General features: G+C 37.5%; 1 protein-coding gene and 1 long non-coding RNA gene across 4 annotated transcripts in view; one reads left to right on the top strand and one right to left on the bottom strand.

The window, feature by feature from the left end:
* Positions 1-11,878, bottom strand: part of ATG7 (autophagy related 7) — a 105,777-nt gene extending 93,899 nt beyond the window's left edge. For all 3 annotated transcript variants that reach the window (XM_017832748.1, XM_017832749.1, XM_017832751.1), the window contains exons 1-10: positions 11,813-11,878; positions 8,475-8,685; positions 8,197-8,251; positions 6,423-6,540; positions 5,536-5,613; positions 4,835-4,951; positions 3,687-3,836; positions 3,083-3,171; positions 1,855-1,976; positions 738-828 (exon numbers count right to left, since the gene is read on the bottom strand). In XM_017832748.1, the coding sequence (XP_017688237.1) occupies positions 738-828; positions 1,855-1,976; positions 3,083-3,171; positions 3,687-3,836; positions 4,835-4,951; positions 5,536-5,613; positions 6,423-6,540; positions 8,197-8,251; positions 8,475-8,652 (998 nt within the window). In that variant the 5' untranslated portion in view covers positions 8,653-8,685; positions 11,813-11,878. The remainder of the gene's footprint in view (positions 1-737; positions 829-1,854; positions 1,977-3,082; positions 3,172-3,686; positions 3,837-4,834; positions 4,952-5,535; positions 5,614-6,422; positions 6,541-8,196; positions 8,252-8,474; positions 8,686-11,812) is intronic.
* A 97-nt stretch (positions 11,879-11,975) lies between these two features.
* LOC108506110 lies at positions 11,976-14,570 on the top strand. The gene is made up of 3 exons (XR_001877679.1): positions 11,976-12,149; positions 12,784-12,817; positions 14,314-14,570. It is a non-coding gene; the product is annotated as an uncharacterized LOC108506110 (long non-coding RNA).
* Positions 14,571-15,530: the final 960 nt, after the last annotated feature.

Raw genomic sequence — 15,530 nt, 5'->3', positions numbered from 1 at the left:
AACAAGGATTTAAGATGGCAACTGTCAAAGCTAGCATATTACCAACATCCCCTGTAGGAAATAACAGAAGTGAACATGCATAAAATAAAGAAGTTACATTTACCTATAATTAAGAGTCCTGAGATGAACTTTCTCGAAGGAAGTATGAACATACTGAGAATTGCCACAATTGCAAGACAAAAATGGCTTTGCTTGATGGGTAAAAGGTTAACCTGAATCATTTGATCAGCACACTCTTACAGTGTTTCCAAGCCAAGAACACAGATGCAGCCAGTGAAAGCAGACGAGCCAACAGGCCCTGTAACTCTTTTCAATCCATTAGTGAATGATAAAAATCACTAAAGTCATGTTTCCTGAGCTCTTTCCTGTCACACTCTAACAATTCCCAAAGGCTGAACTTTTCTCCATGCTTATTATCATTAACAACCTGCAGGTTATAGAATTCAGTGAAAACCACAGGCCTGTAACATCATGGCCTACATCTCACTCAGTTCTAAATACAATGCATTTGAAATTTTAAGCTGAAGTTAAAAATGGCAAAGATTTCTGCTGCAGGCAGTGCACTGTTCCATTAAGGTTCTTCCCTCCAAAAGGACTGCCAAAACAATACCCAGTGTATATGTTACTGGATATTCTGACCTAAGAGACAGATACTCCTTGCATTTCACACTTCCAACTTGTTATGGATTGAGCCCAAGTAAAGAAAACTACTGGAATTTAAAAGATAAAAACCAAACCTTTTTGGATCCATGCACTCACTGAGATTCACCATCCTCGGACCCATGCCTCCCTTTTGGTTTTTCTCCCATCCAACAGCTTTTGGACAATCTGTTTGACATATGGAGAGAAAAAAAATGAAGAAAAAAACAAAAGAAAGAATGAAAGCCTTAATATCACAGGATAGAAAAAAGAAATTTTGTTGGATTTAACATTGTTGTAAAAACACTAATGCTAAACTTTTAAGTAAATAATCTGTATCTTAACCACCCAGTGCATGTTGCTACACAAATATTGCTGATTTCATCACCTGAAAGCATTGATTCTCAGAGAAGTGCTTTGCCCTCAGGTGTCCCATGTGCTGCTCTTGCCTGTTCAGCTTGCTTTAAACCTAAAAGAGACAGCACCATTCCCCGTCAAGCCTCCAGATCTTTAATGTCAAGCTCAGTAAATTCATAAATCAGAACTCAGTAAATTTTGCCAAGTTCAGTCATTTCTTCACGTTCCCTAGACACTACCTGTGAATTCAGTGGAGAATTATATATATATATACATATATATATAATTAAACAATTCATAAAAATGATATATATAAAGCATTCAGAACTTTTTGGATGAGGTAATGTTGTGATAATGTCCTTTAACTCTGAAATTATGCTTGAGCATTACGTATGTATTGCTCTAAAATACATCTGGATATGTCACTACGGGATTGAAGAAACAGTTTCACTCTGCTCCAGGCTTTTACTATTTTAGCAATATACAGAAAGTTTACACCGTATAAATTCACTATTATATGCATTTTTTTCTACCTGAGGAACTGTGTACAAATTTAACAAGAACATACTGATTGCCTGGGCTTTTTGTATTTCATATGATACCAGGAGGACTTTTCTTGTTTTTAAATTAGAAACACAATTAATGTAGGAAAAAATTAAAAGAGAATATGCTCTCTTCTTTCTTGTTGAAGACAGAACCATTTCCTTTGTAGACATTTGACAGAAATTCAAACAATTTAAAATCCCTTTGAAATAACTTAGTATAAGCAATGACTTGGTATGATTATTTTATTTTTCTGTCTCTGCAGTGATTGAGGAGGGAGAAAAAAAAATAGGAATTTTTTTTTAACTGGATTACCTTGGCCAAGGGGTTTCTCTGGAAGTTTTATTTCAAAGATAATGCTGTGTGTTATGTCCCTCACCCCTTGCATGGTCCTGTCTCTGAAGCAGAGCACTTCAACTGTCTGGAGAATGTTGCTCCTGCCATTAAAAAAAAAAAAAGATAATAGAGACAGACATGCAACTTCTTTAATAGAAGAGGGACTTCTTTTAAACACCATTTCATAAAGGTTTAGTCCCTTGTAGATTCTGAGTAAGGCTTTTTCTCAGGCACAGAAATAGAACAGAAATAGAAACAACTCCTTAGGATATGAAAATATGAAAATAACTAGTTTGCTGTGAACAGTTCTATGTAATGACACTGTCAGCCTGTCCTCTCTCATATATAAAATGCTGCTGGACAAACTGTATATTTAGAGGAATAAAAAGCAGGGAATCACTAGAGCACATCTCAGGTGACGATGGACTGTGCTATGTCACAAGCAAGATCCTCTTAGTTCTCAATATGGTATAATTTTTCCTCCTTATGATTCAAACCCTCAAATCAACCAATAGAACTTGAGTGCCTAAAACCCCCTGAATCCCAAGAACATGCAAACCCCTTGGCTCTTACAACATCTTTGCACACTGGCAGCCCAGAAAACACACCCAACCCTGCACATCTTCTCCTGAGTGCTTTGGAATAAAACATGACAGTCAAAACTATGGCAGTGCAGCTTAATTACAATTTTGTTACAGCAACACAAATTTATTTGATCGTTTAAATTATACTTCTTTTCCAAAAACCAGTTTAAATTATACTTTTTTCTTCCAAAAACCAGAGCGTAAAACTGTCCTGTCTCCCATTTTCTGTCTAACAAAAAAAATTCAAGATGGTACACTACAAGAAAACCTAAGAATATATGATTTTCAAAATTGAGGTCCACTATTACTTGACACTAATAAATGATATAAATTCATAGAATACTTTTAACAATATTTGAAGCATCTAGCGGGTATTATCGGGGTCTGAAGCAGGTATTTCCAGGCACGTGCATTCATGTGAGGATTAGGATTAATAGGAACTTGTGGTTCACAGAAATAAAAACCAGAATAATATATAAAATCAGAATCACTCAAGGTGAGGCATGTCGAGGGTAAAAGCAAAATCTCAGATGGGTGATACAAGTAAAGTGCCATGGGGAGAAAAATGCCTAATTTGGTATCAACCAATAAATTAGCTTTGTGTGAAAGAATAAAATAGATACCAATTGTGGGCTGCCAGGATCAGGAAATTTCTCAGTGGCCATCCTGGATATTGGGATAAATTACATGGATCATAAACTCCAACCGTCACCTGCAAATAAAATTGATCTGCATGAGAAGTCATCTATTCATACATCTATTAATTCAGTTCACAGTAAAAGTTATCTGGCATTTTTAATGTAAAAATTCTGGACAGGGAAGGCCTACACACACATTTTGCATATTTACAAATATTTATTATATAGTTACACTAGATTTCAGTCAAGCATTTGCCACAGCTTTGACATTTATTTAGTTTGGCCTCTTTATTGACATTCAATGTTCACTCCAGTAAATGCACCTTCCTTACTTTGCTTAAAAACACCATTATGAGAGAAGCCCATCAACTGAAGCCTTGCTTTCAAAACAAAACTCTGTATTCACTTTGGAATGATCAAAAAGTGAAGGGACACATGTCAGCAAGACAATAAATAAAAGGAAAACCAGCATAAAAATCACTTGTAAAGCCAACCTTCAAGATGGTACCATTGTGCCCAGCTCAGTATCACAGACAATTTTCAAACCATTTGAAAATTAAACATTTATAAGATTTAAAATTCTCATTACCTTTCCCCCTTGGTCTTGAAAGAAACCATCCCACTTTTTCAATAGAGATATCATGACAGAATTGTCGTGATACTTGATTAAAAAATAAGGCAGGGCTGTAACTCCCTCTTTCTGGCAAAGGTCATCATATGCTTTCTGAAGTGCTTGAATCTAAAACCAAAAAGACAACTGTAACCAACAGTTTTAACCACAGTAACAGAGATAAAAAAATTAAGTTGCTAAAACAGCATTTGTCAATGTAAATTTAAACAGGAGCATTATTATCATTGCCACAAACTGATGTAGCAATAAGAATTAAACCAAGATAAAAATCTCATCCTGATAGTCAGAGAAGCTTTTTAGAAACTAAATCTGTCCCTTTCTTATTAGGAAAAAAACAGTCCGACTTAATTTATTTCACTAGGTGCATTTTCAGTGTTTAGTTAAAACTCTGTCTTTGGATCATGACTGTTAGGTATTTTTACACTATTTACCACTACAGAAAGGTCTTCCAAGAAGGGATATAAGTATTTTTCACTGAAAAAAACCAAAATTGTTTCTCATTGATTACTATTCCATTAAAAAGCCATTCAAGGTTTTGCATTAACTTCTGTCAAAGAAAAAAGGCACATGTGGGCAAGTGGATTTTTTTGGTTCTTTTACACTGTAGTATGACAGAAACTCAAAATAGTTATCTTTTCTCCTTAAAAAAAAAATCTTCCCCATTAACTCCTTTTCTTTATCCAATCATTTATTTTAACAATTTTGTAATTTTAATGACTTCGTTCTGCCAGGGGATGCCCTTTTAAAAAATTTTCTTTTATAATGGGTTTCAAACACATTGCTATATATTCATTAAGCTGTATATAAAAAAAAATTAACATAACTGCCACTTTAAGAAGTGTTTGCCACATCATTTGCTTCATTGCCTGAATCATTATTGCCTCATCTAAATGAATAAAGGTGAAGTAATGTTAAGCTGAGAGATTGTATACAATAACAAAAAAAGAGGTAAACAAAACACCCACTTGGAAATAAGAAAAGTGAAGATTTTAAAAGAAATTAGGTTCTCAAATTAATTCAGTACGTGCTAACAAAAAATACTAAGTTTTGCAGCTCACAAAATTTCTTAGTACTACAGACTTCAGAACATTCAGCATTTTGAATACCTGATTTAATGAGAACCTCTCACCAAGACACACCGGTTTCTGAATTATATGTATTCCATTGGGGAAGCAGAGAGCAGGGTAACAAAACCAGTAATAGAAGTGATACTTTTTTAAATCCTAGAAAAAGAAATGTAAAATTAGATAATAAAAATATACATCAAACTAAATGATGGTTTGGAATATTAATGATAATTGATGGTCAATGATACTAATCCTAGGAACCACGGTTCTCTTTACCTCATAAGGCACTGTGTCATGACTTTAGAAAACCATAAAAAATACTAGAAAACTTCCCTTCTCTGTATACATTTTTATTTAAGATTTAAACAGATAATGTGTATACAATCCTTCAGTTTTTCTTAACTGGAGCATTTATTAAAACTTCCAATTTGTGAAACATGAAACAGTTGCTCTACTTTTACTAATATGTATAAAGCCATCAGGTAATCTAACAGATTTGTAGAAACTATATGAGACGGCACCAGCATTTTTTAAAGAACACATCCAAAAATATTTGATAGCTCTACATCAGAGTGGTTTATTAGGTTTTTTTAAAAATATTTTCAGACATTATAAGGTGTCTTAGAGTGATCCTGGTGACATTGATACGGTAACAGTAATACAGCATTTCTCCTTAAAAGAAACCACTTCATCATTTCCACTCCAATGCTCTAAATATGAGATATATTATCTCTACTCACTGCAAATGTCAGCAGTAGAAACCTGTTCAAGAGCATGGGGTTTTCAAGAGCAGCTCCAGATTTTATGGATTCCCATATCTGTCATTGATGGACAAGAAGGAAAAGAAAGGGTAGAAAAACAAAACACCAAGAGAGCATGAGAACAGCTGCAAAAGCTTTAATTCTTCAAGCTATACCTTTAAAGTCTGGAAATTACCACTCCCAGTAATACACTGTGATCCTTTCCTAACTGATCTCATCCACACTGTTATCTGTGGAAAAAGGATCTTAAAGGTAAGACGCAGGAACACAAAAAATTCAGTCTTGAGTGAAGAGATGCATGAAAATTTTGCTACTCGATGCCATCATGCAGACAATCAATTGAATTAAAGGAATCAAGGGTTGGTCAAAGTGAAGTGTCTAAAACAGTAAAAGGTTGCCTTAAGTTTGACTTTCGCTTCTTACCAAGCCATGACATTAAATTTAGCTCGTTATAGTGCAAGCAGACCGGCCTCTTTGACAGCCACCTTTTTCTTGCTTTATTTCAGTCTTTTTGCTGTTCTGGAGCTTCTCCATCTCTTTGTCACAGAGATATATTGCAGTAATCCAATGTTTAAACCAGGCACTTGCTGGTTTCTGGATGTCAAGACAAATTGGCAGCTCCTGCTAAGCTTAAAATGCAGCCTAGCAGAACACTGAATCAAGTTCTCAAAGTATAATTAGCTACTTTCCACTCTCTTGTAAAGAACCGTAAAAATCAAACATCAAACTATTCCTACCAGAATAAGGTAGATCCTGAGGCTACTTATATGGGTGAGTATCTCCAATACTTGGAGCAGAGACTATAAGGCACTTCAACTGGTAGAAAGGATTTGGAAATAACTGGTGATTTGATTTTTTAGTCTTACCTCATTGGCTTCTTTTTCCAGAAGTGATTTCTTATCACAGGATTTGAACATCTCAAAAGTGTTGGTATTATACAACGTTCCAAAAGCAGGACAGCAACGGGCTGGTATCGAAGCGTTCCTGAAAAAAAGAAGAAAACCCCTGGGAATTGGATATACCTTTAACATGATCAGAGATAGCAGCAGTAGCTTCCTATGATGTAAGCTTGCCCTGAAATTACCAAGTGATGAGGCACAGTAACACAAGTCAACAACACCTCAAATAAAAACAATTTTATGATCATAATGCTTTATAGACTATGGACTGGTTACAAATACACCTCTGCCTTATGACTTTGAAAACAGATGAGGCATCTGCATTGTCTCTAAGCAAGGTGACACTAAAACATGGATTTAAAAATTCTGTTCAAATATAAGCTATCCATGACAAATGTGATTTTCACTCAGAAAAAAAAAATTTAGGCTAAACTTAGACATCAGTATTGTATTCACATAAAGAGTTACTGAGTTAAAATTTTATGTTTAAAATATGTCCCAAAGGAAGTCTAAAGCAGACAAAAGATTAAGAGGAAAAACTGCTGTTTGCAAATACAGAGGGGTTTTTTGAGATAAATTAGGTAAAACCCTACAATATTCTCTTATTTATAGATCTGACCATTGACTTCTTTTTAACATTCTTCTCCCAAACTGATACGTTTCTGGCCATTGCTAAAACTTAAATACAGCAAATGTTTAAGTTACATCATAAATACATATGATGTAGTTTCCAAAAATTTTTAAAGCTAAAAGGTACTTCTTCATGATCACCTAAATTGATTACATAAGGTACAGAAAATTACTATAGTAGAAGGAACAATTAAGCGCTACCTAAGTGGATGTTTCATAATTTTATTTTTGTCCTAATGGTTGTGAGCTCAAACGCCATGGTACCATCCCTTTATTCCTAAGCTGCAATTCCTGTTCCCAATGTCACAGCTGTCTTCCAATTGCACTTTGCTGCATAAGCCTTCAGTATTTTACCTAAATATTCTTACGTAAGAATTAATGGGATAATATCTCCTAGGAAATTATCTCAAAATGCACAAAGCCTCAGCAGGCTCCTAACACCCTCACCAAGCAAGGCACACTGTGATTTACAGCTCTATAATCCACCACTTTAAAACAAACAAGACACTAACTATGAAGACATCTGTTCCTATGTTAGTTATACTAACTTAGGTATTGCTGGAAATTAAAACCACGTCAAAAAATATTTTCCCTCTCATCTCGTTTTTGCTCTGTACACTGAGGCAACTTTGATTTACCTTTCACTTTGGGATGAAGGCAAAACTACAAAATTCCAGTCAGAAATGTTAAAATATTTTGGAAAAGACTGCAACGTAACAACCAGGGATAGTAAAAACTATTTTGAAATTCTGATTGCAACAATGAATCCCTCAGTAAATAAAGATCTAAGGAAAAATTTGAAATTGGATGACTGAAATAGCCTTCTTTACACAGAAAAACTGAAGAAATGGGAAAAGTGGTATTTTATAAACATATATACAAACATTGAGTGAATTTGAGACTTACCACCATATTTTAAACTCAGCCCTTCAGACACAAGGAGCTACTGTTTGCAACTGAAAGCAGTCTCTCCACTATTATAAAGTTCATGAAAAGGTATATTTATTCTCATGAAGAGTTTGTCTAAGTAATATTACATACCTATGTGTAGCTGTTATGCAAGGAAAGTGTCTTCATGCAGGAATTAAGGTAAACCACAGTATGTACTTACATATCAAAGGCACTAAACTCCAATGTCAAGCGAGCTGGCAAACCCAAAGGATCACCTGGACAAAAAGCAGCAAGATGCTTCTTTTAAACTGAAATACATAGATGAATTACCCTTTTTTTGTTAACCTAAGTTATAAATTACCCACGAAGAATTCTCAGCTCATTCAGCCATCTTTTCTAATGTTTCAGCCAAACACCTAAATTATGTTACACAAATACTTAGAAGACTATGACAGGAGAAACCTGAACTGCTAAGGAAGATGTGCAGTTTCCACCTACCATTGTAATAGTATCCCTTGATAACTTTGGGGGTCTCATCCAGTCGGTATTCATTGAGTTTCTTCTGGGTTAGTTCGTGCCAGAATCCTGCATCCAAGGCACTACTGAAGGGAGCAAACTGCAGCTTTGAGATTCCGGGATCTACAGGATGGTGCACCTCACCACTGGCAGTGGCCATAATTTTAGCTGATGATCACTGTTAAACAGAATTCTGTAAGAGCAGATATGCCTGATAAGTATATACTCAATAGATCGTATCACCTATGACTACTCACAGCTACTTTTTAGCATATTTTGTTGGATTAAAGTGAAGAAAGCCTGTGATTATCTAAGATAAGCATAAATGCTGCAAAACAAGGATTTGTTACACATTAAAACTAAGATTTTAAAATATCAGTTTTAAAACTCCTCACAAAGATATGAACATAAGCTCATATCTCTCTCACAGCACATCCATCTGCCAAGCCAGCAACTGCTGTTTTCCAAGTCCAGAAGGGAGGTCAACAGCTATTGATTCCAGTTCTGTTCCAATGCTTATCAAATCAACCACCTGAACTCAAATGACCTTGAAATGATTCCTTCAACTAAATGTTTTTTAAAGACTATTTTTTAGCTTGCATAATGTAATCCTGTGCAATTGGCTTTTGTTACTGATCCTTCACAATACCCCTGTTACCTTTACACGTGAATCAATGCTAGGATTTTAAAGCAGGAAAGTCAAAAATAAGGTTCCCAACACAGCTGTGTTCTCTGACACTAATCTGAACAACTACAGTTTTGCTGTATTGAAGTTTGGATTGAATTGAACTGCTCCAAGTTTACTATCCTGTGAAGTCACTTTTGCAAAGGAACTGAGCTTACAAGCTTTTCTTTCGCTGTCTTTGGAACGGGGGAAAGGAACAAGTGGTGGGTTTAATTTCTTAATAACTGCCAAATATCCAACTTTGAGTCAAAGGCAGTTATGCTTTTCCTTACAAGACACTTCCTTAAACAGTCTTCAGTGTAACCCAGCTATGCCTTCTATGTTCAGTTTATCCAGCTTAGCTTCTCCTTTTACTGTAACTGCTTTCTTTACTTGCTGCTAAGTTGTGGAATGTGGTTTTTTGGGTGTAGGTTTGAGGTTTTCCATATCTTTCATGGTGAAAGCTACATGTTTCAGTTCTGTCACGATGTCTTGCTGTAACTGGCATATTGCAAATACACCATTTTGTCTTCCCCCTCCACCACCTTTTTCTTACATTCCCTTAATTTTTAGCAGTAGCTGGAATGCATGGCAGTGTGAACTTTGATAGCTTATCCCTTTTTATTAACACAAAAAAAATCAGTTTCTTGAAACTTTGCAAGTCCTGAAATGTAAAGATCACAACTAACTGCATGGAATTTTCTCACCATTTTTATAAACTTCTTTTTCTGCGAGTATAAGAAGTAACATAAATCAGCAAACATTTAACTTTTACTACTACATAGCTTTTAAGCCCTAATAATTTTTTTGTTTGCAACTATATGTCACTGAAAGCTTATCATAAACCAGGCAAACAATCATTTGTCATAGAGATGTTAGCAATAAGAGTCAGATTACAGGGTGCTTGATGCCAAGGCTTCCATAATAAAACTTTTATTCAAAGGTTCAACAGCTGCCTAGTCAATATGAATCCACTAAGTTCCCTATCACCATTTTTTTCCGAAACAAGATCAAGTTGTCACTTTTCTTGCCAGACAAGCTCTATTGTAACTAAAAATTCTGAATTTCCTTCAAGCCTTTTCTCAACTTGTCAAACAGGTAATGTTTTCACTTTGCTTTTCCCCCCACGACACACCCAAGACAAAAGTGTCCTGTCAAACATTTTACATGACCAAGAAACCAGTGACAGTACCGAGATGTACATGAGTAACATACATTGAAAATACCAGCCTAAAAGCATCCACTTGGAATCAATTGTAACACACTCCTTATTTTATTACAGCATCTCAAGAGTTATGGTGCAATTTAAGGAATACAAACAGGGGATCTCACTATGTGATGCACATGCAAACAGAAGAGCACATGCAATCACCTCTGATGTACGGATTCTTAAAAATCTTATTTAATGTATTCTGATATAAACATTCACTTACATGCATTCTTAATGCAATATCAGCAAACCAAGGTAAATCTGTGCAACAAATTTTAGAAGACTGAAGACAAAATGTATACATTTTGTGGAGGTTGCACGCAGAAATTCACACACAGCCTCTAAAGGTAAGAAGTGATTAGGAAAATATAATAAAGAGAAGAAGCAAAAATATATCCAAAACTTTATATGTGGAACAACCCTGAGTTACAAAAGGGCACAGTTGAAAATTGTGCTTGAAATAAAAAGATTTACCAGTATGCCTTAGATATCCTGCCAGTCACAGAATTTGGGAGTATTTAACCCCAAATACAGATGCCCTATCACCAGCCTAAGTTCTAGCACTTGCTCTTAAACATGCAGACGTTTAAAACTGATCTCATGGAGTAATATGTTAAGTGAAAAACACAGCAGGTCTTTTACTAATATTGGTCTTTCCCTTGACAGACATAATTAATCTGTTGTAAAAGTCTGATTACCGGTTTACCAGCATTTAAAACTATCATGAAATTACAGGTTTTAAACCGAATTCACACAGTCCCCTAACATATGTAGGGTTTTCTACAAAATGTTTTATTCAGCGGCCCAGAGGTGGGTATGTCATGGCACCTGTGCAAAGAAGATCACTATTGCCTGAATTATTCTCTGAAGAGTAAAAAATTTTCAGAGAAGCTGCTTCTGGGTTCATGCCCCTTTTCAAGGCCATTCTCGGGACAAAGAACTCTTCCCTGTGCCCAAGGTCATTATGAACACACAAAAAGGCTACGCTGGCAGCGGCGGCCATCCGTCCCGCCGAAACACTGACCGAGCCGGCAGGCGCTGCCCGCCCCGCCTCCCGGCCCCGCACCCCGACACGGCCCCGGCCCCGCACCTGACACGGCCCCGGCCCCGCACACTGCGTGACTGCAGTCCTAGCTGAGGCTTCGGGACACCGCGATCTCCAGGGGCGCGGGAGCTCGCGGTCGGCGGGACCCTGAGGCGGGCGAGGTGCAGTGCGGGGCTGGTACGGGGGCAGCGTTGGGACCAGCGCCGGGACCCTGGGGGGACGGCGCGGAGAACCAGTGCTGGGACCCCGGGGGGGCGGCACAGAGGACTAGTGCCGGGACCCCGGGGGGCGGGAGGGAGAATCAGTGCCGGCACCCTGGTGGGGCGGCGTGGAAGATCAATGCCAGACCCCGCGGGACCCGCCCCGCGATCCCCTCACCGCCCGCACCGCTCGCTCCGTACCTCCCGCATCGCCGGCCGGCTCCACCGAGTGACGTCACCCCGCCTCACACACGTGATCAGGGCGGCCGGCGCGGGGAGATGACGACACGCGGGCGCTCTCTGCCTGAGGCGGCGGTGGGGCAGGAGGCGCGGAGAGAGCGGGGGGGGAGGCAAAGGGGGGCGGGGTTGGATGGCAGTCTGGGGAGTTGGTTGGCAGTCTGAGGTAGTCTGGAGTGAGGATGGAGGCAGGTCCTAATGAAAGATGCACAGCTACAAGTGGGAAGGAGAAGGGTACCTGAAATCAGACTCCAGGAGTTGGATTTCTGCACAGCAGTTGTAGAGATTGTGGATTTTTTAGGTGAGACACAGCGTGCGCTGAACTGAGCCCACCCTTTAATCCTGAGGTTCATCTGCCGGGGCCGAGCAAGGTTGGACAGTGGCAGTGAGGGTCTCAGGACGTAGGTTTGTTTAGAGTGACCTTCTCTTAGATGGATTGCCTCACAGGGCTAACGAGCTCCATCTGCCCGGGGGGCTGGGAATCGAACCCGGGTCGCAGCAGTGAGAGTGCAGCACCCTAACCACTAGACCACCGGGAAAAAAAGTCCACTGTGCAGGCTTGAAGGGTTAATGACCTTTCCCAAATCTTCACTCGTGAAGACTGGCCATATTTGTAGAGATTGTGCAGATCTAGGGATTATTCATATCTAGTGAGGATGAAATTAGTTGCCAGGTAGGATACCTGTCAATATATAGCAGTGGGTACTGTGCAGTCCTTTTAAGGTATCTTTGCAGACAAACCCAAATGATAACGGATACAAATACAGTTAAAAATAGCAACACTTAAACTTACCAGATGTCGAAATGGTTTGAACCATTGCCACACACAAATGCAATTTTGTAATAGCCTGGTATGTGAACTCATGTCTGTGCAGGGGTGTAAAATGTACATCTCACCTTTGATTTTTTTTCCTGTTTCTATTTTACACTCTAAGATGACAGTGGAGAAACAATTTATTTTGGTGTCAGGTATGTAGCATTTTTTTAAGATAATTTTGAACTCAATATCAGGAGAGTAAACTTATTTTCAGGAGTTATTTTTCACGCTGTGTCAACATTAATTTTTGTTTTTATATTCTAATTCTTAAATAGACTCACAATTTGATGAAAATTAATAATTTTGTCATTGTATTTGTAAGCAAAAGTGAATATGTATGCATAGCATTTAAACTTAATTTGGCATTTACAAGTGAACTAACTCTTGTTCTGATGGAGGGATTGCCTGCATTGAAATTTTTAAGTATATTCTTACACCTTCTCTGTAGGAACTTAAGCCAGGTTAGGAACTAGTCCTCTAAAATCCCTGATAACAGTGGAAAATCCACATAATTCAGGGGCTTCTCTACAACTGTCCAGAAGTGTTTACAGTGTTTCTATATTAATATCTGAGCATTAGAAATGCATTTTTAAGCGAATCTTTCAGTCATTTTCAGTTATTGTGCTTTCACAAAGTGCATCATTAAGCGGTCTCACAGAAAATGTAATGGAGTCCTTTTAGATGATGGAATGAGGCCCAGCTGTGTCCCTACACTTACGTTTCCTTTACTGAGGGCGACATTTCCTGAAAATAATATGGGGGAAAGCAAATACTAAATGGCAAACTTCCCAATGCACAGCATTCCATGCAGCACCCCGGAATTCACTCATTACCCACCAGATGTCACCGTTGACGCAGAGAACATTGTGAGAACGGCTTTTTCTGCCTCTGAAAAGCCGGGTCGGTTGTTCTCACCACACTTTAATCACAATAGAACTCCAGTCCAAGACATTCCAAGACACTTGTTATGTTCTCTTAAAGCTATGTGTCCTCTGACCTTGTTTATTAACTAGAAAACGTTGAAATATTTTACGGGAAACCACACCTGAAATACTCTCTTGAGCCTTAGCCCCACGTGGTAGGAAGCTTCTCCACTCCTTACCCTAATTTGCTTTCCTCTCCTTCTCTTACATCCAGAGCCATTTGAATTGCCTATTCAGTACAGTAAACTGATAAATCCTCTTAGGTACCATGATAATTGGCATTTAAAATAGGATATTATAAAAAAAAAAAAATTCTCCTACTTTACTATTATCTATTATAGCTATCACATCAGAGAAGCCCATGATTACTTCTCCTGTCTTTATTATTAACACATTTGCACTAAAATCATGGATAAAAATAAAGTGAGATAAAAAATATTCAGGCAACTTTATTTGCTTGGGTTTAGCTGTGCTGTGTTTGAACGTTCTGTAATTTTACTAAGGTTTTCCTTGTTATGATCATTATAATTTTTAGAAAAATTTTCAATTATCTTGTTTTTGTTGTTTTGTCGTGTATTAGTACATTTTAAAATCAGAAAAGACAATTGTCATGTTCAAGAGAACAGACTTCTTGATGACTCTGACTAGCCCTTGGGTAAATATGTTTCAGCAATGTGCACTAATAACTGTAACTGACTTAGTGTGCTGCCTTTTTATTTCCTCAGGGATCATCTAAATTACCATCCATTTTGGCTGTTGCATATCACAATAGAAAAAAAAATCATAATGGCTGTGAATCTCTGCAATTGTTTGTGGAAGGCCATGGGATTAGAGCATATGTTTCCAGAGATGCTGCTCTGTACTCCAAAAGAATGTGTATTTTATTACTTGTGCAGATGTTCCTCCTGCAGTGAAAAAGTTGTCTGAATTCTGGTATAAATTTTGTTGCTTTTATATTGTCTCTGCATTTTGCCTTTATTTCTCCTAGATTTAAGTTCCCTAAATGCAATTTTTCTGAAATGCAACTTGAAACCAAAGTCAATTAATCTCTGAACCTTGTATGATACATTGAAATGGACTGAATTTAAGTTTATTCCTTTAACACATTTTTCCAGTTTATTAAAATGTAGGTATATTAGAGCTTTATTTAATATTGAATACTTTAAATGCAACTATTAACAATGAAGTGTTGACAGAGGATAATAATACTTTGACTACTTTAGAGTATTATGTCCAGCATTTATGAGCATCATTCACACATTATCCTGAGTATTTCACTGTTACTGTAAGTCTTCTCATATTCACTTTACTTAATAGGCACAGAGCAACTTAAGTAGCTCAAGATCTTTAATTAAGAACATAGATTTCAGAATTTCTCCTCCTACCATTAAACTACCATTTTTTGCTCCTGATGTAATAAAGGTATTACACAGAATGTCCCTTCCGCTCATCCCACCAAACTCTGGACAATAGTCAGTTGAAGGAGTTCAAGTGCAATCAGAAGTTTGTTGTTAAGCTAACAGCAATTTCAGAAGCAAGAAAACATTCAGGATATGGTAAATACATCATCACAACAAAATCAGAGGACAATCTTTTTACTTGGAAACTTCAGGATGCCTCTTTAATCATCATTCCTAAAATGTATGGGAAAATATTTACATAAACTCACCATGACATGCAAATGTGACTTTAGCTGTTGAAGTTATCTGGTTCTGGGATTTCTCTTAAAGCTAACATACTCCGCAGTGTTTGCTTAAAATGCCTCTCTCATATAGAGAAGCATCTCTTGTTCCTAGCAGCAGAATAGGAATGAAAGCTTTACTGATGTGCCACAAACAAGGTGCTATTGTATCTTGATATACTTGGCTAATCCAGGGCCTGAGATCTAGCCTGCCTCAATTCTCCTCCTTGCTCCCCAGTCTGTACTCTCTGCTTTTATTTT

The sequence above is a fragment of the Lepidothrix coronata genome, unplaced genomic scaffold (assembly GCF_001604755.1).
Source record: "Lepidothrix coronata isolate B3197 unplaced genomic scaffold, Lepidothrix_coronata-1.0 Scaffold205, whole genome shotgun sequence".
Taxonomy (NCBI): Eukaryota; Metazoa; Chordata; class Aves; order Passeriformes; family Pipridae; genus Lepidothrix; species Lepidothrix coronata.
This window is presented reverse-complemented; position numbering and strand designations above follow the sequence as displayed.